The 24,331-nt window shown below is 37.5% G+C and overlaps 1 protein-coding gene across 1 annotated transcript; it reads left to right on the top strand.

Annotated features, from left to right (window-relative positions):
• Positions 1-2,152: 2,152 nt before the first annotated feature.
• arxa (aristaless related homeobox a) lies at positions 2,153-24,331 on the top strand. The gene is made up of 5 exons (XM_057824624.1): positions 2,153-2,336; positions 3,825-4,395; positions 6,083-6,128; positions 22,481-22,806; positions 23,215-24,331. The coding sequence occupies exons 1-5, from the start codon at positions 2,159-2,161 to the stop codon at positions 23,474-23,476; spliced, it is 1,383 nt and encodes a 460-aa protein (XP_057680607.1). The 5' UTR covers positions 2,153-2,158; the 3' UTR covers positions 23,477-24,331.

Here is a 24,331-nt window from a genome sequence, read left to right on the forward strand (position 1 = left end):
AACATTCCTTATATGGATCTCTTTCTAATGCTAAATCTGAATGAAAATTTTTTTTTTTTTTTTTTTTTTTTTGGTACTTTGCGGTTTTTCTTTTATTGCTGCGGGTTCTGGTCCCCATTAGCCGCGAAAAATGAGGGATCACTGTATTTCTGCTTCACTGCTATATTTCTGTTGCATTTAAGTTTTATTGCTTTATACATGTATTTATGCATAAGAAAATTATGTAAAAGACAATAATATTTGATAATAAAAATACTGCAGTACCTCTACTTACGGACGTCTCAACATACAGAATTTTGGAGTTAAGACGCGCCTCAACCGGAAAATATTGCCTCTTGTTACGAAAAGAAATTTCAGTATACGAAAGGCAAAAAATACAGTATAAGGTTGGTTCTCACAGCTCCCAGAGTTTACAGAGGTAACATACTTATCGCTGCTCTGCCATTGGTTATTGCCTAGCATTACTGGCATCCAATTGGCTAAGAGGGCCCTCTACTGTATGTGTACGTGTGTATCCCAGTGTCCTCTTCATTCGCTCCTCGTGTTCCAACAGCTTTACATAAGTGTATTAACTTTTATCTTTACTCGATTTGTGTTTTTTTATATTACGCACAACCCAGATTTTATGTTTATTGTGCAATAATCTAATTGTAACATGCATTTTTATGCAATATTAAAGATTTATGATTTGGAAAACGCGTCTCTACTTACAGAAGTTTCAAGTTTCTAAACTACTTCCAGAACCAATTAATTTCGTAAGTAGAGGTACCACTATATGGGGATTTTTTTTTTTGTCCTAACACACTTATTTTTAAAACTAAGGCAAAGAGTGTTTTTGAAGAGTTCTGATTGGCTTAGGAGTAAAGCAGTAAGGCAGGATGATGTAGCATGCAGTGGTAAGAGAGTGACATTATGCATAAATCTCAATAAGCCTATCATAAGATTATATTGCTATTAATGAAGCTTAAATAGAACTTAAATATTCAAATTATTACTATAATAACACTTATATAAAAGTCTTACATTATGCCTAAATCTCAGTTTGGGAAAAAATATGATTAAGCAATTATGCTGTTAAAGGCTGATGACATGCCTATCATAAGATTATATTGTTATTAATTAAGCTCAAATACAGATGTCGTTACTTACATAAGTAATCAAATTATTAATATAGTAACACCCAAATATAAGTCATATATACATTTATATATTCACATTTTTAATGAAACAATTGGCTCTTTTTAATGCTAAATGAATGTATTGATCAAATTTGCTATTTTCAACCCTTCACAGACATATGTATCACATTTCATACATTTAGAATTTCATGATTTTGAGACTAATTCAGAATTTTTAGATTTCTTTCTCCCACAAAAAAAAAAAAAAAAAAAAAAAAAAAAAAAAAAGATAGATGCACATGCATTTTCAGGTTCCATGAGAGAGAGAAAAATCAGGATTTAGCAAGGGTTATAGATATTAAAGCGCTTACTACACATATATATATATATTTAAACTTGTAAAAAAGGTTCCATTAAAACCTTATTTTTCAAATGTTGGGCTTTTCTGACAATTGCGTCATGTTGCAGGCCTTTATATGAATATGTGTATTGTACATATGTAGGTGTGTATGTAAATAATAATCAACTTTATTACAGACTCAATGGTCCAGATATAGGATCACGACAATACATTGATTTTAAACCTATATTACCATTTTTATTATTAAATTCATTTGAGAAATGTTTATTATCCCTTCCAATAAGCGATATTTCATGTCAATTAGTCAAATATTAATTAGAAGAAAATGAGCAACACAAATTTTAAAGTTTTTTTTTTACAGGAAAGTTTGAATCGTAATGATTAAAAATAATAATAACACATAAAAATAATAAGGATTCATTCCATGTGGTGTAAAGAAATCCATGTCTGGGTTTGTCGCCCTCCCCTCAAATTAACCTTAATGTAAAATATATAAAGCGGCTCCTCAGACTCTCCCTCGACACACACGCGCTCAGCCCGGCGACCAATCAGGAGGCGCCCACACCGAGCCAGCACGTGTGCGTTAGTGGGTGTGTGACAGAAGCAACGAGGTGCGAGGCAGGCGAGCCCCGTCTTGTCCACGGTAGACGACACACTAAGTGGCCGAAGAAGAGTCGACATGAGCGGCCACTTTGACGACGACGTCCCTCTGGAGAGGGCCGAGAGGAAAGGCAGCAAGTCCCCCACGCTGCTCTCCTCCTATTGCATTGACAGCATTCTGGGCCGCCGCAGCCCGTGTCGGGTCCGACTAATAGGCGCGCTGCCCGGGAGAGGGGAGCTCGACAAGGCGACGGAGGGTAAGTTTGCACCCCTGCCCGGATGGGGTGACGAGACTTTTCTATGGTGGCGTCTCGTGGGCTATATTTAAATAGGGACATATCAACAATATGGGAAGTGCAATATTATTGTTGTTTTTAAGTTTCCTGCAAGTGTTTGGGGCACATCCATTTTTTCTAAATGGCAACTTTTCTATTTGTTAATTGACATTTTGAGTTGTGTTGTACTTGATACATGTAAATTTCCCGTGGCATTTTGTGCTGCTATTACGATTGTGATTATGACTATTTAAAAGGTGTGTACATTTAAATATTTTTCAGGCAAATTGTGCCTCATAGTTGCAATAGTGTGACAAACAAAAAAAGGACTTCTGTTTACATTATTTTTGTTGTTTACTTATATGTCAAGTTATGATCAAATGGTGAATCATAGCGAGACGATTTAAAAAAATAAAATAAATGATTTTTTTTTTCAGGGTTATGTCATAAGTGAGCGACTGTATAGGAATTTTGTGCATTTAAAAAACAAGCGCAAATAGTAAACGATTTCAACGTAAATTTTGTTTAAATTATGTCTTGCGCTGCAATGATGAGCGTGTGTGTGTGTGTGTGGGGGGGGGGGGGGGGAGTCAAGCAACAATTGTGGCAAATGGACCCTAAAATATACGGTGTTCCTAAAGACATTGAGAACCCCCACCCGCCCCCCCAAAAAACATTGGCATTGGTTTTATCTTTTGCTTATTTGACAACATGCATTGGAAAAAATATAACTGGTGGATTTACTTGATATAACAATTTGCACTTGATTTCATAAGGTAAATTTTACTGCTTGCAATATTAAGTTCAATTCACAAGCAGTAAAATTTACTGTAAGTAAATTAAGTCAATTATACTGCTTGCAATACTAAGTTGCAGTTCACAAGCAGTAAAATTTACTTCTGCTTGCAATACTAAATTGCAGTTCACATAAAGCAGTAAAATTTACTTAACTGAAGTAGGTGCGAATTATTACAATGATTTGATCAAGTAAATCCACCAGTGTACCAATTTGCACTTGATTTTATTAAGTAAATTTTACTGCTTGCACTATTAAGTTTAGTTCACAAACAGTAAAAAATTACTTAATTGCTTGCAATATTAAGTTCAGTACACAAGCAGTAAAATTTACTTAATTAAAGCAAGTGCAAATTGTGACAATGATTTTATCAAGTAAATCCACCAGTTATTTTTTTCAGTGTGGAGAACGAAATCAGGCAAAACTTGCTAAATTGTGGCTGAATCAAGTTGGAAAATAAATGCGCTATTGAGTTTTAATGGGGCAGTATGACGCAGTCAAGCGGTAAAATTAGGTTTTTTTTTAAAATGTATGTTGTAATAGCTAAAATGGTAATTTACTATGCAATTTTTTGTGTTGCACTGCACAATCATGCGACAGTGACTTGCTTTATTGAAACATTTGTTTCAAGTTAAAACAATGCATTTTAATATGCAGCTCAATTTATTCCTCAGGGTCGACCAAAGAGCTTTCTCTAACGGCTGACATGCACCTGCCCCCGAAGTTGCGTCGCTTGTACGGCCCGGGAGGCAAGTTCCTCCAGGAGCAGGCGGACAAGCTGGAGCGCGAGCGGCTGCTCCTGGAAGGTGCCACCGAGAGCCTCAAGATCATCCAGGCTCCGCAGGTGAGCATCAGCCGCAGCAAGTCGTACCGGGAGAACGCGTCCCTGAGCCGGGCCGAGGGCGAGCGCAGCCCCGGCGAGGGCTCGGAGGACGGCGGCGCCTCGGGCCTGGTGGAGCTCGGCGCCTTAAAGTTCGACGAGGACGCAGTGAAGACAGAGGAGGAAAGCTGCGGGGAGGCGACCGCCGGTCTGTCTCCCAAAGACGAGGAGAGGGAGAGCTTGAACGCCGGGGATGGGGACGTGAGGGACGGGGAGGACAGCGTGTGTCTGTCGGCGGGCAGCGACTCCGAGGAGGGCATGATGAAGCGCAAGCAGAGACGATATAGGACTACCTTCACCAGTTACCAGCTGGAGGAGCTGGAGAGGGCTTTTCAAAAGACGCACTACCCCGACGTCTTCACCAGGTAATTCATTAAAATGTATTCTATGGTGGAAAACACTAAGACGACTTGAAGTTCCACTCTGAGACCCACAATTTGGCCAAATTTAAAAAATGTCCCATATGCATGTGTGATACATCATTGGAAAGCTTAAAATCTCAATTTTCTGGTGGGAAAGATAATTTTGAACCGGAGGGCATCTTAAAATTTTTTTTTTTTTAAATTTAGACAGCAAAACCCTACCTGGAGGTGAGAGCACGCGAGAGCATAATTAAAGACGCCACTATTTTAACCAGATATTATTGCGTACTTATTTCTTTTCGATCCAAAAACTCGCATGGAGCATGTATCACCGAGTGTCAAGACACAGCTGTGAATGGTTACAGCCGGATTTTGGAGGGATTTTATGGGTAAAACATGGTAATATAACAAGGGTCGCGATGCAGAAATCGCAGACATCAAGGAGTGATCAAGATTTTTTTTCGTATATTAACCCCTAACATTTTCTTAGTTCGGATCACTTATTTATCACCTAAAATATCAGATTAAAAAAAAAAATGCAATTAAGCGATAGTTATGAGGTAGATATACGTGACTTATTTACAGACACCATTTTTTCATTGCGATGTAATTTGTTTAAAAGTTTAAAACACGCGAATGATTTTTTTTTTTTTAAACGAAATATTAGACATTGATTAATGATTCTAAACTAAAAATGACAGACATTTTGAATAATAAATATAATTACTTACCTTTTTTTCATGGGTTTAAACAAAAGCGGTTGTGCATCGTCTGTAAACGGGGGTCTCCAGGGTAAAACGGACAAATTAAATAGCTTGGGGGGCTTATTGCGCCATGAATCTGCAACGGCAGCATATAGACATATTGTTCTATTAAACACAACAGTTATTTTGGCTTAAAATACAGCAGTTTATCTTAAAGAGAAGTGCAAGAGCAGAAACGGCTTTTTCAGTCTTGTCTGTGTTTTCCTCCATATATGTATAAAGCATTTAACATTATGTGAATTGTGTCCTAAATTGGTTCATTTCGGCCTAACCAGTAATAATAATTTGGTTATGTGATAGTGTTTTTATGGAAAGAAAAACAACAAAAATAAAAATGCATGTCTTTCTTTACTCGCAACTGCATACATAATTCAATCGATTTATTAATTTAATAATTACAATCAACTCCATTAAAAAAAAAAAATCACACGTCAAAAGCTGCCACTAACTTGTCATATGGAGAGAAAAAAAACTGGCCAAAAAATGGTCCAATTGTGCAATAACGCAATTTAATAATTTGCTATTTTAAAAAATGTTTTTATTGGGATTATACTGCAGTATTCGTATTTCCGCAGTGTACTTTGCGGGTCTAATTTGCGCGGCGGCAGCTGAAAGGAGCTTCAATTGCTTTTGTGCGTGGCAGACTCGTTTGGATGTCATTATTCCAACCATTATGTTGTTACAGTGACAGGTCCGAGATTGGGGAGGGAAGAAAAAAAAAAAATCTAACAATCACTAGGCCTATTTCCACCTATTGCAGACAAGGAAAATAGAACATGTGCAATGATGTCTTTTTAGTTCAAGCGAGAGGGATAAGACGAAGAAAAATGAAAAGAATCAAGGCTATTTTTGCCGTCTGTATTGTTGACAAGACAGGACAAAACAATTCAAAACGCGTATTTTCCTCTGCTTTCTTTTATTTGCAGGGAGGAGCTCGCCATGCGTTTGGATCTGACCGAAGCCCGAGTGCAAGTACGTGTTTTTATTTGGTGTACCTCGTTTATGACGTCATTATGTTGTCTAATCCTTTATAGGGCACTCATTTAACTCATTGGCTGCCATTTAAGGTGCTATATGTGCCTAATCAATTTAGATTGTGCTTCCCCAGCCCTCTTAGTTAGAAAAGATTGGACGTCTAGACGCGACAGTGGTGTGAAAAATCAGCATTTGCAGCCAGTCCTCACAGTATAAATATATTGGAATTCTTGCGTTGTCAATGGCATGAGTTAAATATTATGAATTTGAAAAGAAAATCTTGAACGTTATTATTAATTTTGTTTTATTGATAAATCATTTTATTTATAGACAATATTAAAAATACAATGATAAGTAATTCATGATCGAGAACTGGCTCCACATATATGGACATCTATTTGGCTCATGTAATATGGGCTAAACTGTTATATTAATATTGTAGCTGAAATGATACTAAATGTGCCAGGTTTTTATGGAGTTATGTTTTTTTTTATTATTACCAAAAATAGTCACTTGGCCTAAAGCGGTGGTTCTTAACCTTGCTAAAAGTAACGAACTCTATACGAGTTTCACTTCCGCGGAACTCTTCGGAATTAGATCATTTTAAAAAATCTAATCCAAACCAATATATCTCACCTAATATCTATCTAATATCTATATCTGGACAAATTTATTCTCGTTTTGACAGTATGTTTTTAAACAGGTGAAAATTTGAGTCCACGCTACTCATCAGTCTGTTATACCGCTTCATACAAAATGTGAGTCAACCTTCCACTGAGCAAAACCGTTTCTCCTCCTACCAGATAAAGCAGTGTTTTTCAACCTTTTTTGACTCACAATGTTTTTACATTGGAAAAAATCTCACTGCACACCACAAGCCAAAAGTGTTCCAAAATTATTCTCTGTACAGTATATTTAATTATAAAATAATTTCTCAAGATGTATACTTACTCAGTGTGAAACATGAGCCTGTTTAGATGAACACAATGTCGTTATCCTTATTCTTCAGCAGCTCTCTTTCTGTTTAAAAAAAAAAAAAATTTTTTTATAGCAGTTAGGCTTGAAAAAGCTCAGAATTATCAGACAGGGGGACTTGAGCAATGTCTTTAACCTAGGGCTGTCAAAATTATCGCGTTAACGGGTAGTAATCAATTTTTTAAATAAATCACGTTAAAATATTTGACGCAATTAACGCACATGCCCCGCTCAAACAGATTAAAATGACAGCCCAGTGTCATGTCCACTTATTACTAGGGTTGTTCCGATCATGTTTTTTTTTTGCTCCCGATTCGATCCCGATCGTTTTAGTTTGAGTATCTGCCGATCCCGATATTTCCCGATCCGATTGCTTTTTTTTTTTGCTCCCGACCCAATTCCAATCATTCCCGATAATTTTTCCCATATACATTTTGGCAATGCATTAAGAAGAAAATGAATAAAACTCGGACGAATATATACATTCAACATACAGTACATAAGTACTGTATTTGTTTATTATGACAATAAATCCTCAAGATAACATTTACATTATTAACATTCTTTCTGTGAGAGGGATCCACGGATAGAAAGACTTGTAATTCTTAAAGGATAAATGTAACTTTGTATATTGTGACTAAATATTGCCATCTAGTGTATTTGTTGAGCTTTTAGTAAATGATACTGTAGCCATTTAACTGTTCTGCCCAAATGCATGATGGGAAGTGCAACCATGACCGTGCGTAGTGGCACTAATTGATATATCTTCTCTGCGTTGGGAAGTAACATAGGGTGTTAAGGAAAAGATCAACCACCACCATTCTTTCTCACATTGCTACCCACGATGTTTTGAATTGTTGAGAGAGGAATTTTCAGGCTTTAACCAATTACAAAGAGGCTCCAAAGACTGCCAAAATCCTCTCTACTCATTTTATGCTGCCTGTTAGCTCTAAATATAGGTAAAACGGCGCCATTATAGATTGAACGCGACAATGCATGAGTGGGTCGTGCAGCGCATGCGTTAATTGCATTAAATTTTTTAACGTGATTCATTTTTAAAAAATTAATTACCGCCGTTTACGCGATAAATTTGATAGCCTTACTTTAAGCCAAAACTAAAGACATTTTGTCTAACGTTAAAAACAATTAGAAAACGATTTAATAAAAAAAAAAAAAATATATATATATATATATATATATGTATATATATATATATATATATATATATTAGGGCTGTCAAACGATTAAAATTTTTAATCGAGTTAATTACAGCTTAAAAATTAATTAAACGTAATTAATCGCAATTAAACCATCTATAAAATATGCCATATTTTTCTGTAAATTATATATATATATATTCTGTAAAACAAATTGTTGGAATGGAAAGATAAGACACAAGATGGATATATATACATTCAACATACGGTACATAAAGACTGTAGTGGGCATTTCACTCTACTGTCATTTAAATCTGTCTATGCTGTCCTCACTCCGAAGCGTCTACTTTTTCCAAGGCTAGACAGCTAGTGAACGACGCCTTAATAATTAGACTTCTTCCTTTTTCATCTGATTTATTAATAAAATGGCCTCAAACCATTGTCCTCTTTAGACCGTCGTAAAACTACAAAAAAAAAGTACACAAGCATTGCATTAGCAACAACGTTCGCTTAGCACGCTATACAGGTTCACTAAACATAAACAAAAAGTGTCTCATACAAAAAATATAACATTTCGCTTACTAACATAATATGTACATTCTTTAAAACAACCATACTTACGGACAAATCTTCTCCAAGGATCATATAAGCACAACATTATCAGGCCGAGACATCGTGCAGCCATAATGAACTGGCAAGAAAACAATAAACCATGTCGCAAAGCGACCACAAGAGTTCACTGTTGCAAAGCACAAAAAGCCTTGCTGTAAAACTTACCAAAAGGCAGAATACTTTCTGACCGGGACATGAGCGTTAATTGCGTCAAATATTTTAACGTGATTAATTTAAAAAATTAATTACCGCGCGTTAACGCGATAATTTTGACAGCCCAAATATATATATATTTAAAAAAGGCAAGTCCGATATTTTTTTAGCCAATTCCGATACTTTGAAAATGACGTGATCGGATGCCGATCAATCGGGACATCTTTAATATTAACCCCTTCAGACTAAAGCGTGCTGCTGAAGGCCATGACTCTTTAGTGTCTCCAAACCAATAAATACACTGAATTGAGTTGCTATTGCCACTTCTGGGAGATACTTGGATGAAACTTTACCCATTGAAATCAAATCATGAGGTTTGGCATTTCCTCTTTGCTATTTTTGGCTTTATGGAAAATAGCTGACCAAACACAACTTTAAAAGGATAACGTGAAGTGCTCATTTCTCATTAAAAACACATTAACATTAAAAATAACCAATAAAAGCATGATATATCCCTGACCAAACAATGTGTTCTGAGTAAAAATTAGTGCATATTTTTTTGCACAGCAGGAAAAAATGCGCGTATGAAGGGGTTAAAAAATACAATTATGATCCTTTATTCGGAAAAAAAAAAAGTATATTATAGTAACTGCTAATATTTTTCAGGGACAGCAGTCCAAACGCAGGACTTTTAAACCTTTATAAGGGTATTATAAAGAGGTATGATCTTGTAAGTGTAAATAGGTATCAGGGCATTATTTATAAGGGGCATTATCTAAGTAAGTGCTAGTTTTTATATCCGTATCTCTCGATTTAAAATAATAATAATAATAATTTACTGTATGTAGCAGTTTTCCTCAATACCTTTAGGGCAGTGGTTCTGAACTTGGGTTCGATAAAACCCCAGGGGATCAGTGAGTGAGTCGAAGAGGTTCGGCAAAGGACCCGCAGGGCCCTATTGTTGTGCACTGACTAAATCTAAGCAAAGTGACGTGTTCGAGTAGGTTTTCGATTGCCTTGCCCCCAATTTGCATGCTTTATTCCATTTCTTTCAACTGATGGTCCTTTATCTCAGTGTTTTTCAACCGGAGCGCCAAGTGCAATTATCCAATGTCGCATTTATATATGATATGTAGTATTAGGGCTGTCAAACGATTAAAATTTTTAATCGAGTTAATCACAGCTTAAAAATTAATGAATCGTAATTAATCGCAATTCAAACCATCTATAAAATATGCCATATTTTTCAGTAAATTATTGTTGGAATGGAAAGATAAGACACTAGACGGATATATACATTCAACATACTGTACATAAGTACTGTATTTGTTTATTATAACAATAAATCAACAAGAAGGCATTAACATTATTAACATTTTGTTAAAGCGATACATGGATAGAAAGACTTGTAGCTCTTAAAAGATAAATGTTAGTACAAGTTATAGAAATTTTATCCTAAAACCCCTCTTAATGTTTTCGTTTTAATAATATTTGTGAAATTTTCAAACAAAAAATAAACTAGTAGCTCGCCATTGTTGATGTCAATAATTACTAGGGCTGCAGCTATTGATTATTTTAGTAGTCGATTAATCGATAAGCCATTACTTCGAATAATCGAGTAATCGGCTAAGGAACATGAAAAATTAAATAACCTGAGCTGAACCTCAAACAGTATAAAAAAATTAATGAGGCTCTATGTACAACAAAAGAACAATTGGCTAACTTACAACGCAAAAGTCCGCTACTTTAAATGCTATAAAATGCAAACTTTGTTACAATGCTCAAAACAAATATTTCAGACACACATTCCCACAAAAATAGGCTAAATATACCTATAAACTAAATTACGAATGCATAAAAAAAACATTAGCTCAAACAAAATTTAGCTTATGTTGGTCTTAACAGAGAGCGCCTGGATTCAGCCCTGTGAATTGAGGCAGACTAGAAGGCAGTGTATCCACCCAAAGCAATATAACTAAATGCAAACACTTTCAAAATTAACCATTACAATGTCACTTTAATTAAACGAATACTCGAAGCAGCAAAATTTTATCCGAATATTTTTTTCAAATCGAACACTCGAGTTAATCGATTAATCGTTGCAGCACTAATAATTACACAATGCTCATGGTGCTGAAACCCATAAAATCAGTCGGACTCAAGTGCCAGCAGAGGGCGACAAAACACCAAAAAACACAAGTAACAAATGGACATTACACTGTGCTATCATTTTAATCTGTTTGAGTGGGGCATGTGCGTTAAATGCGTCAAATATTTTAACGTGATTAATTAAAAAAATTAATTACTGCCTGTTAATGCGATAATTTTGACAGCCCTAATATATAATTTTTTTTTTTACGTCGTCGGGCGGAGTTGCAGTAGGAAGGAAGGAATAGGTAGAAAGTTCTGGGTGGTGTGCAAATGAGCGAGGTATTTGTCGTGTCGCGTTCAAGAACCGTTCGGATTTCTAGCCATCAGCGACCTTGCTGTCTGCGACAATGTGGACCCTTGCACGTCTACCGCACATGATTTGGTTAGACTCGTCATGTATCATATACTCGAAAGTGTCTTTTCTATTTTATCCATATGTGTCGACCATCAAACCTGTGTTTTATTCCAACACATAGTTGAGGACAGCAAGGTGGCTAATGGCTAGAAATCCGAGCAGTTCTTGAACGTGACACGAGCAGCTATCCAACAGCGCCATGGTGCCAAGCAAGTTTAAACGTCATCTCCAAACGAAACACTTCAAAACAAGTCGATGGACTATTTTGTTCGCCTTCGTGAAAACACAGAGAAATAGGCAACTTTTTTGATGAAAACTACAAAGGTAAATGAGAAAGCCCTCAAAGCCGGTTACCTTGTTGCTGAACTTGTTGCTAAATCCAAAAAGTACCACACCGTGACAGAGCTATTAATACTACCTGCTGCAAAGCTATTGTCTGCGAGATGCTCGGCTCTGATGTGGTTAAACGTAGGGCTGTCAAACGATTAAAATTTTTAATCGAGTTAATCACAGCTTAAAAATTGTAATTAATCGCAATTCAAACCATCTATGAAATATGCCATATTTTTCTGTAAATTATCGTTGAAATGGAAAGACACAAAACGGATATACACATTCAACATACTGTACATAAGTACTGTATTTGTTTATTATAACATTAAATCAACATTAACATTAAGTTAAAGCGATCCATGGATAGACTTTTAGTTCTTAAAAGATAAATGTTAGTACAAGTTATAGAAATTTTGTATTAAAACCCCTCTTAATGTTTTCGTTTTAATAAAATTTGTAAAATTTTCAATCAAAAAATAAACTAGTAGCTCGCCATTGTTAATGTCAATAATTACACATGGTGCTTTAACCCATAAAATCAGTCGCACCAAAGCGCCAGCAGAGGGAGACAAAAACACAAGTAACAAGTAGAGATGTGTTGAAAATGACGTGATCGGACTCGATCAATCGGGATGCCAATCGATCGGGTCCGATCACGTCATTTTCAAAGTATCGGAATCGGCAAAAAAAATATCAGACATGCTTTTTAATTTTTTTTTTTTTTTTTTATTAAATCGTTTTCTCTCGTTTTTAGCTCAGTAGTCATTGCTGAATAAAACACCAAGAAGCACTGGTCCCTAATGTGCTCCAATACAGCAGGTATCATACATTTATTTTGAACACTGCAAAAACTCAAAATCCAATCAGTACTTACAGTTTAGACTAACTTAAAACTTAACTAGAACTTAAAAAAATAGCTTGACACAAATGGAAATTGAATTGAAACACGAGGGGAAAAACACATAGCTTTCAAGTGATGTGTGTTATCAAGCGTCATTACATTTTTAGTTAAGAAATACGTTTTTTTTAATAAGATCTAGAAGTTTTTTTGAGTGAAAGCAGTGAATTTTTTTGTCTAGTCACATCTTAGATGGAATTGTTGGATGTTTTCAACAATGTACTTTGAAAATAAAGACACTGATTGACTGAAAATGGTTCGATATTGGATTAAATGCCTTTTTTTCCTCAAGTATATTTATAATTGGGCTTTACCTAAAAAAAAAAAAAAAATTATCCGATTACTCGATTAATCGATATAATTTTCAGTCGATTACTCGATTACTAAAATATTCGATAGCTGCAGCCCTAATAAAAACAATAATACACTCTGGTTACGGTCCTAAGTAACTTTTGTTTTTTATAGTATTTAACACATTGCATGTCATTGACAGCTACAGACGTCCAATTCTTTTAAACTGGGAGGAATGGTCGTTAATACTGAGCTTTCAGTGCCATTGACAGCTATAGATGTCCAGTCCATTTAGACTGGAAGGCATTTAATTTGCCCGTGAACCAAAATGAGGTTAACACCACTGGTTAATACAGTCAACATAGTGACAATCTACGGTAATACATATATGCCTAATAAAGCTAGGCTTTGCATCATGCATAAAACTGCAGCCAGATAAAATATTACTAACATATCCCAGTGTGGTTTTACTCTATTAAATGAGTATCCAACGATAGTGTTGCCCAAAATTGAGCAGTACCACATATCTGTTAAGGTGGTAAAAATCTGACAATCGTTTTAAGTTAACAACAAACAACTGAGGGATGCAATTCAAGGCAGTCATTTATCATTATTATCATGATATAATTGGACCTCACTCGGATCAGCCATGTCAATTAAAGATGCACGATAATACTGTACCAGTTACCAATAATTATCGGCCAATAATGGTAATTATTACATCACACTGATAACCCAGATTTTTTAAAAAATTGAATAGTAGTAATAATTAATAGAAACCTAGCCCTCCGCAGGGCTACCGTTACGTGAGCAAGGGACAGTAACGTTAATCATTATTAGCGCTGAGAAGTCAACTGCTTTAAGATGGCGGCTGTTTACTAACGCCGCTGAGTGTCATTTCGCATCGAGTTCAATACACATGTGCATATCTATGAGACGCATCAGACGCTAAATGCTACCACCGTAACATCAGGCGCTATTTCCTACCACTTTAGCATCATGCGGGCGTAGTTTTTAGCAACGTTGGAATAGTTTGTAGCGGCTATCGGCTGCAGCTTCTTCCTCTACGCGCGTTACGTCAGCGTGTTGTCCTGCATTAAAAGTAGTTCGGGCAAAACGTGATGCTTAGAGCTGACAAAATTAATCGATTCCTCGAACGAATATAATCGCTTGGATCACTTTTTAACCTCGAGTTATTGCTCAACTATTCGTTTCAGCTCTAGTTCACTTACATTCTGGTCATCTCCTGGGGGCTAAGCCGCCCCCCGTTCTTAAAACCTTGTGTCGCCCCTGCTACCCACCTCTGCAAACAAGGTCCTGGAACGAATTTACTTCGTAGCAGTAGTGGTACCACTGTAAAGCTGTAGTCGGACAAAATATTACTAACACATCTCAGTGCTGTTTCACTCTATTACAATGACTAGCCAATGAAAACCATAAGCGTTTTTTAAGGGAGGGCCAATCTTACAAATCATGCATGTATTTTGGTCCAAGGCCATTCAGTGTTTTGTAGACGAGCAGTCGTATTTTATAGTCTATCCTTTGACTTACTGGAAGCCAGTGAAGCGATTTCAAAACCGGTGTAATGTGGTCCAGCTTCCTTGTATTTGTAAGGACTCTGGCTGCAACATTCTGTACTAGCTGCAGCTTCCTGACTGTTTTTTTATCAAGACCCGTAAATATACCGTTGCGATAGTCCAATCTGCTGAAAATGAATGCATGCATAAGTTTTTCCATGTCTTGTTGAGTCAGAAGCCCCTTAATTCTGGTTATATTTTTTTAGATGGTAATAAGCAGATTTAGTGACGGACTTTAGATGGCTATCAAATTTGAGGTCTGAGTTAATAATTAAGCCAATGTTTCTGACTTGATTTGTAGCTGCAAGTGACATTGTGCTAAGGTGCCTGCTTATCTTTGACCTTTCCTTTTTTGGCCCAAAAATGATCACTTCTGTCTTCTCCACATTTAACTGGAGAAAATTCTGGCACATCCATTCATTGATTTGATGAATGCATTTACTCAGGGAGACTAAGGGACTATAATCATGTGGGGACACAGAAATGTACAGTTGTGTGTCATCTGCATAGGTGTGATAGGAGATGTCATACTGTTCGATAATCTGGGAGCATATAGATGTTAAATAAGAGTGGTTCAAGACCCTTGAGGGACTCCACACGTGAATTTGGTTCGTTCTGACTGATGGTTTCCGATTGACACAAAGAAATCCCTATCATGTAAATAGGATGTGAACCACTGAAGAATCGTGTCAGTAATCCCTACCCACTGTTCCAATCTGCTGAATAGTATGTTGTGATTACAAAACACAACAAAAAGTAAATGTTTACATTATTTTCGATTTTAATATACATTACATCCTATGTTCTTCAGTAGTTAAAATTGAGATTTAGTATGTGAGGGAATAAGGGAAAATAAAAATTAGGAGATGGAGGTTGGGTTATAGCTGTTTTTGTTAACTTTTATTTTGCAAATTGAAAAAATACAATTTTGAATGAAAATCAGTTTTTGTATGACTTATAGAAATAACTAGAGATGTCCGATCACGTCATTTTCAAAGTATCGGAATCGGCAAAAAAATATCGGACATGCCTTTTTTTAATATATAGATTTTTTAAAATTAAATCGTTTTCTAATTGTATTTAACGTTACAGACATAATGTGTTACACTCTTCCAGAGTCTTTAGTTTACGCTTAAGGTAGGGTTATCAAATTTATCGCGTTAACGGCTAGAATTAATATTTATTACATTTATCACGTTACAATATTTAACGCAATAAACGCATGCGCTGCACGACCCACTCACGCATTGACGCGTTCAATCTACAATGGCGCCATTTAACCCATACAGTATATAGAGCTAAAAGGCAGCATAAAATGAGTAGAGAAAATTTTGGCAGCCTTTGGAGCCTTTTTTTTTAAATGGCTAAAGGCTTACAATCCCTCCCCCAACGATTACAATAATCGTGGGAAGCAATGTGGGGAAGAAAGGTAGTAGTTGATCTTTTTCTTAACACCTTAAGTTATTTCCCAACGCAGAGAAGATATAGCAATTGGTACCACGACGCACAGTCTTGGTTGCACTTCCCATCATGCATTTGGGCAGAAGTTAAATGGCTACAGTATCATTTACTGAAAGCTCAACAAATACACTAGATGGCAATATTTAGTCACAATATACAAAGTCACATTTATCCTTTAAGAATTACAAGTCTTTCTATTCGTGGATCCCTTTCACAGAAAGAATGTTAATAATGTTAGTGCCATCTTGTGGATTTATTGTTACAATAAACAAATATAGTACTTATGAACTGTATGTTGAATGTATATATCCGTCTTGTCTTATCTTTCCATTCCAACAATAATTTACAGAAAAATATGGCATATTTTAGAGATGGTTTGAATTGCGATTAATTTTTAAGCTGTGATTAACTCGATTAAAAATGTTAATCGTTTGACAGCCCTAGTTAAATGTACACTTTATGCCTAATATATACATAACACAATAAAATAGAATTGTTGTGGAACTCAAAATGTACACTTTTTGCCTAATATATACATACCACCAGGGCCGACCCAGGCCATTTGGGGGCCCAAAGCAAAATAATGCAAAGGGGCCCTTATTTTTGGCCCACCATTTCGTCACGGTGTACTGTGAAACCCATACATCCAATCCTACCCATACGTCCATATTTTGTATATTAATCAGATTTTGTTGCATGGCATACTTCAAATTTCTCACCCCAAATGATTGTCAGTACTTACAGTGGATAGCGCCAAACCTTTTTCTAAAAGAGGAAAGAAAGAAGTTAAGGAAGAACTTTTATTTCTTTAAAGCTTGTAATCAAGTATCAAAACTCACAAAAGTCAAATAAAGCAAACTATAGTAAACAAAATAGAATATAAATGAAACAATTGCCAGATTGGGGGCCCCCTACTGGTCAGGGGCCCTAAGCAGCTACATAGTCTGCGTATAGGCTGGGCCGGCCCTGCATAACAATAAAACAGAATCGTTGTGGAACTCAAAATGTTGACTGGACAGTTATGGACTATGCACATTAAATCAATAGTAACATCAAATATTACACAATACACCAAAGTATATCAGTAGCCGTGTCCTTAAGTCTTTCTGATAGTTTTCCCCTGACCTTTCCACTGCAATAATATAATGTAGGGTGACCAAACGTCCTCTTTTGCCCGGACAAGTCCTACTTTCATGTAGTGTCCTCGTGGTCCGGGCGGGTTTTCTAAATTCATAAAAATGTCCGGTTTTTATGATTTTTCACGGGACCAATTTGAAGAGAATCCCTCCGACCGCTGGGTGGCAGCAGTTGACATGGCTCCTACGAGAATGGAGGGAAGTAGTAGTTCTTGTTTTTGTTGGCAGTTTACACCTATCATGAGGCATTACCGCCATCTACTGGGTTGACGATTTGGCCACAATGCCTGAAGTTTTTTTTTTTTTTTAATGATAAATACGTATATAATGGCAACTGTTGACTTCTGTCGGAGCTTTGACTGTAAAATCCCGTCTGGTGTCGCATCGGCGCGCTGCCAATGATTGTAAACTTTTATAGCAAAGTTTGATTTTTGCCTCAGCGAGCTATCAGTAAGCTAAACCGCGCTAGGCATTATGGGAAACGTAGTTTTGAACGGCTACGTTTGGAAACATGCCGACTGAATAGTTTGTCAGTTTATTTCGGTTTTTGTTTGTGTACAATCCAGAACATTGAATGAGAACATCAATTGAATGGGAATAACAATTTGTCAAGGACAATTGTGATAGTAATTTATAAAAATGTTTAGTTGGCACATAGCCTACTGTGTGTATGTGTATTGACTGGACTACATTTCTATGGGTCTGCATTATATATATATATATATATATATATATATATATATATATATATATATATATATATATATATATATATATATATATATATATATATTAGGGCTTAAAAATTACAGCTTAAAAATTAATTAATCGTAATTAATCGCAATTCAAACCATCTATAAAATATGCCATATTTTTCTGTAAATTATATATATATTCTGTCAAATAAATTGTTGGAATGGAAAGATAAAACACAAGATGGATATATACATTCAACATGCATAAGGACTAGTGGGCATTTCACTCTACTGTCATTTAAATCTGTCTATGCTGTCCTCACTCCGAAGCGTCTACTTTTTCCAAAGCTAGACAGCTAGTGAACGACGCCTTAATAATCAGACTTCTTCCTTTTTCATCTGACTTATTAATAAAATGGCCTCAAACCACTGTCCTCTTTAGACCGTAGTGAAACTACAAAAAAAGTACACAAGCATTGCATTAGCAACAACGTTAGCTTAGCACGTTATACAGGTTCACTAAACATAAACAAAAACCGTCTCATACAAAAAATATAACATTTCGCTTACTAACATAATATGTACATTCTTTACAACAACCATACTTACGGACAAATCCTGTCCAAGGATCATATAAGCACAACATTACAACGTAGGCGTCAGCCCGAGACGTCGTGCAGCCATATTGAACTGGCAAGAAAGCAATAAACCATGTCGCAAAGCGACCACAAGAGTTCGCTGTTAGACAGCACAAAAAATCTTGCTGTAAAACTTACCAAAAGGCAGAATACTGTCTGAGCGGGACATGTGCGTTAATTGCGTCAAATATTTTAACGTGATTAATTTAAAAAATTAATGACCGCGCGTTAACGCGATAATTTTGACAGCCCTAATATATATATATATATATATATATATATATATATATTTTTTTTTTTTTTTAAGTCATTATTTATTTATTTTCAAACTGCATTTTTCCATCCAGAGTGAGGGGGCACACTTTAAATATATTTAAGTGATATAGGCATCTTTGAGTGAACTTCGAGGCCGGGCTGAGGCTGGGCTGAGTGTCCTCTTTTTTAGAAATCAAAATATGGTCACCCTAATATAATGAAAACCTGAAATTATGGCTTTTAGTTTTGGCCACCCCAAGATTTTAAGTGGCCCCATCTGACCACCCCAATGAAAAATTTCTGGAGGCGCCACTGGGAGTTCCTGCAAGAAATTCTAGCCACTTTCACCCCTGATTACAACTATCTGTTTAATCGTTTTAAGTTAAAAATAAACAACCGAGGGATGCAATTAAAGGCAGTCATTTATAACTGCAATTCACGCTTCCGGTTATTGCAGCATTATCTCGTGCGTGATCGCATTTTAGCGGCAATTAAGCGATTCATAAAACGTTCGCTAAGCGCACGAGCAAACACATCGTGGTGTTTGGATTCCCATCAGAAGGCAAAGTAGGCGGTAATGCTATTTGATTTCCTATTCCGTGATTGCAGTGAGACCTGCATTGATCCCGTGCTTTGCACTTAAAGGTGTTTGCTCCTACCTCCTCCTCCGCTCTGAAAGCGTGGCGTGCATGTCCAAAGCGGGGGCTCATAACCACAGAGACAGTTCAAACACGGCTTGAGGGTCAATGGCCGACGGTGATACAACAGATGTCTCTTTAGGGGGCTGGAGGTGAACAAATCACTTAGCGGGCGCCATCAGGAGGTGATAAAAACTCATAAATTCCCCAGGGGCTGTGTAATGCTAAACAGACCTCTGGGAATACGGTACTGTCCCTGTCGCTCAATCACTTCGCCCTTGTTGACATTTTGCTCTTTGTGCGCCGCGCAACAGCCAGAGTGGGTGCGTGGGAAAGTTAAATAGTCCCACTTAGCCTACGTCGCTTTAAAGAATTTAATTTAAAGCGCATTAATTGTCATTGGAGCCAGTTCAGTGGCAATTTTGTGGGTCTTAAGTCAACAGAGCTTTTAATTACCTCCCACCCACCCCTGAGACGCGGCTACAAAAATCAGCGTTTAATTAGACAGAAAGTAGATTTAAGGGGGCTGTTAGTTGGCACGGTTTACCTTGCGCGTAATTGCCGTAATTCTAGTCGTCCACCTGAAAAGGACAAGAGAAGGTAATTAATCACTGCTGGGATGTCAGCAGATCAAACATTTCTGGAATACAAGTGTCAACAGGTTTTAGAAAATACCAAATTTAATCTTATAGAGCAGAGGCTTATTGTCAAAGTAAAAAAATGTTTAAATTTTTTTTCCTATAGATTTGGATGGTGTTTATTGTACCGTATTGGCCCGAATATAAGACTGCCCTGATTATAAGACGCAGAGGCGTAGCGTCCCATTAGGCATACGCAGGCAATTGCCTAGGGCCCCCAGCCAGCAGAGGGCCAACAGATTTAGCACACACAGCTTTATTGCACTGTCGCAGCGACAAGTGTTGGGAGTGTTTCAATACCATGGAATCATTTTGCAGATTATCTAACGATTCTGTTATCAATCCCAATCAGCATTAACCATGTCATGTAGATTACACGTTTAAGAAAGTCCAACCAGCTATTAACACCACATGATTGTTTGAAGAGTGACCCACCAAGTACTGTCTGGAAAGTCCTTGCCGAGTTGTTTTACGTTGATTTTCACAGGCCACCTCATTATTCATTTGACTACTTAAATGGTGATTTTTTTCCAAGAAAGTCTATTAATGAGTCTATCCAGTGACGTGCGGTGAGGCACTGACTCCTTAAGTGTCAGATTTACAAATATATAAACCAAAAAGGGTAGCTTATTCAATTAACTACTGGTTATTTCATATCTCATCAGCATTCTTCACGAAACACACACACACGGTACATATTACAGATACGTAAAGGTAGAAAATAACGTGCATTTGCGCTACACTCTCCATGTGTTGGAATTTCCATCGCAAGTCTTTAGTTCATACAACATAAATGAGTACAGAGTGGTGTACAAAACCACAGATTTCAATTTTGACCTTTTGTGAAATATTCAGTTGTTTTTAAAACTTGAATCTGATACTTAAATCAATTTAATACAGATTGCTCAACAAAAAGCATGAAAAGAAAAAGTATATTTTATTTAAGGCCAAAATTTAGTTTTAAAATATTAAGATTGAAATGAAAACTGTGGTCTTACGGGCAGACAGGTGGTGTGGACCCAAATGCAGGGAAACAAAAGGCAGCAAGGCAGGTGGCGGTGAACTCAAAAAACGTTTTAATAATAACTAACAAAAGCACAAAGTACAACCAAAAGTACTGGGGATCAAAAATGCAATGTTCAAACCAAAACTTACTTAAACGGAGGGACTGGTACACGAGGGCTTGGACAGGACTTGAAAGTGACATTGACATAAACAATGACGCAACAAGGAGTGAAAAGAAACTGGGAGCTTATATACACACACACACACAGACAAGGGGTAACGAGGAACAGGTGAGCACAGGAGGATGCAGATTGGAGGATACACTAAGAGGCACAACAGGTGAAATCAATGGGCAATCACAGGGACAAGTCACACTAGGAGAAAACCAACACAAAGCCTAACAATAACAATATATTTGAGAGAAAAGGCATGTTACTTTGCCTCATTCAAATCTTAATATCTGCACATTTAAATATGTGTTAAATATAGTGTTATGTCCCTATCGACCCTATGCAAATCTACGCCCTTGCTTCAGCATAAATAAAAACTGTCCCTCTGTCCAATGACAATGTCGTTTTGGTTTTTTATTAGTGAGTTCTGCATAGGCGACAAATACAATCATTTTTAAATATATGATGTAGAAAATAAATACATTTTAATCAATGAATAAATGCACAGTTGAATTAACGTTTACAGTAGAAAACACATAAAGGAGGACGTTTCTCTCCAAGCAGCTTTCGACTAGAGATTTACAGGTTAGCAAGTTCACACAGTTTAATGTTATGCTAACTCTGATGCAGGTCGGACTTTCAGTCGAAAAATTAGTGGCGTGTTTCCAACTCCACCACATTGACGTCTTTTTACATTACATACAGTGGCTGCTACTGACCGGAAATTTTTTTCATCTATTCTATCCTTACAACATATGGCTTATACTCAAAGAAGTAAAAAACAAATTGTTTAAATTTTTTTTCCTATAGATTTGGATGGCTGCTGCTGGCCGAAAAAAAAAAAAAAACTTCTATCCTTTCTCTTATCATATAAGTCTGAACATAATGACAATAATTAACTCAATAATGGTAGGGTCTATTCTATCTATTCTATCCTTACAACGTATGGGAAGACAATCTACCTGAACCCATTATATAATGCAAATAAGGTTGATTAAAAGTTGGTGGGGACAATTTGAGCATCCTGAAAAGTTGGTAGAGTTATGTCCCTATCGTCCCTATGCAAATCTACGCCCTTGCTGCAGCATAAATAAAAACTGTCCCTCTGTCCAATGACAATGTCGTTTTGGTTTTTTATTAGTGAGTTGTGTGGGCGGGGGCTAACAGAAAATATTTGGGAAGTTAAATTACATCCTCTGCGTGTCTGGCAGGTGTGGTTTCAGAATCGCAGGGCTAAGTGGAGGAAACGTGAAAAGGCGGGTGTGCAGGCTCACCCGCCCGGCCTGCCCTTCCCCGGCCCTCTAGCGGCAGGTCATCCTCTCAGCCACTACCTGGAGGGTGCCCCCTTCCCACCACACCCGCATCCCGCGCTAGAGTCGGCGTGGACGGCAGCCGCCGCCGCCGCCTTCCCCGGCCTCGCCCCTCCGCACCACAACGGCTCGGCGCCGACCCTCGCCACCCCGCTCGGCTTAGGCACTTTCCTGGGCACGGCGGCCATGTTTCGCCACCCGGCTTTCATCGGGCCCACTTTTGGCAGGTAAGCCCCACCTGTTCTCTTCCTCTTTACTTTTGCTGAAGTCAGCCTTTCAAATGACAGCAATTTTGCACTCCGACTAATGACTGATGCTTCCACACATTGCTATTTATCTCGGGGCGTCTGATTAAAAATGTGTTTCGCTGCTAACCATTCGCAGTGTGGTGTGTAATCACTGCCAAATGTCTTAATAAATTAACCAAATGTGTGATCCTGCAAAACAAGCTGTGAAGAGGGCTGACGCCGCAAACACCACATGTCACAATTAGCTCCTCATTTGCCACGAGGGACACTGAAAGCCTTAATTAACAGGAAATGTGTCTTCCTCCTCTTCTGCCATCACACTTTTATGTTCCAATGTCAAAGGATATTCAGCTCGTGAATTAAAAGCAAATCTTTCCGCACATGCAGGCTCTTCTCCAGTATGGGTCCTCTGACCAGTGCTTCCACCGCGGCGGCCCTCCTGCGACAGCCCGCCCCCCCGGTCGACAGCGCTCACGCGGGCCCCATCCTCCCGGACCCGAACCCCTCTTCCGCCCCTTCGTCCGTAGCCGCGGCGGACCGCCGGGCCTCCAGTATCGCCGCCCTGCGCCTCAAGGCCAAGGAACACTCGGCCCAGCTCACCCAGATCAACATCCTCCCTCCCGGCGCTGCAGGGAAGGAGGTGTGCTGAACATCAAAGCCTCCCTCTTCCCAATCGACGATTCCCCCCAAACCCTGCTCCCCTTAAAAAAAACGCTCCAAATATTGGAGCCCTTTGACCCACCCCCAACAAAATAGCACGACCAAAGTCACACAAACACGAAATAAAACCCGAGACACACTGAATATGAGTAACAATGTCAAACTCTCTGGCCATAACAATCTAATGAGATCCAAAACCAGAAATGTATTACAAAAACCGCCTTAAAAAGGATAACGCGATTTCAAATGTGATACTTAAGCTAAACATGAAGATTTTGGTGAAAAAAAAAATAAAAAAAATCTTGAAATTTTAAGTTATCCAATAATGTATCACACGTGCGTGTCAGACAATTTTGAAATTTGGCCAAATCGGTTGTCTCCGAGCGGAACTTCAAGTCACCTGAGTGTTTTCCGCCATATATTTTTTCATATTGCTCAACACTAATTGAATGTGAACATTACAGTTCTAAAGGCTGATTATTTTTATTCAGCTCTTATTGTCAATCTCAACTGAATAATTTCACACAGCTCTTGTTGTGGATCTCAATAAATTCAGCCATGACCCAAGAACTTTGCCCATGTTGACCATACATACGTGATGAACCCAAATTTCTTCACTAGTTGCATCATCATTTTTGCCCCAGAGACGACCAAAGGTTCTCCCACCCTCATTCATTACAATTTAGGTAATAAATCCATATTAGTTACTTCTGCTTATCTTTTGGCCATGTGTGTGCATATAAATTTCAACAGGAGTAGAATGTTTTCCCAAACAAATGGATGTCACAGGAAAGCACAACATAGGCCATGCAACAAACTCCAAAACTAAAAATGTAAGTCATAA

Source organism: Corythoichthys intestinalis, chromosome 20 (assembly GCF_030265065.1).
Source record: "Corythoichthys intestinalis isolate RoL2023-P3 chromosome 20, ASM3026506v1, whole genome shotgun sequence".
NCBI lineage: Eukaryota > Metazoa > Chordata > Actinopteri > Syngnathiformes > Syngnathidae > Corythoichthys > Corythoichthys intestinalis.

Excerpts from the sequence above, each read along its gene's own strand:
- arxa (XM_057824624.1), top strand. The coding sequence starts at position 2,159 with ATGAGCGGCCACTTTGACGACGACGTCCCTCTGGAGAGGGCCGAGAGG. Across the intron at positions 2,337-3,824 it reads GCTCGACAAGGCGACGGAGG|GGTCGACCAAAGAGCTTTCT; the intron begins GTAAGTTTGCAC and ends TTTATTCCTCAG. Across the intron at positions 6,129-22,480 it reads TGACCGAAGCCCGAGTGCAA|GTGTGGTTTCAGAATCGCAG; the intron begins GTACGTGTTTTT and ends CGTGTCTGGCAG.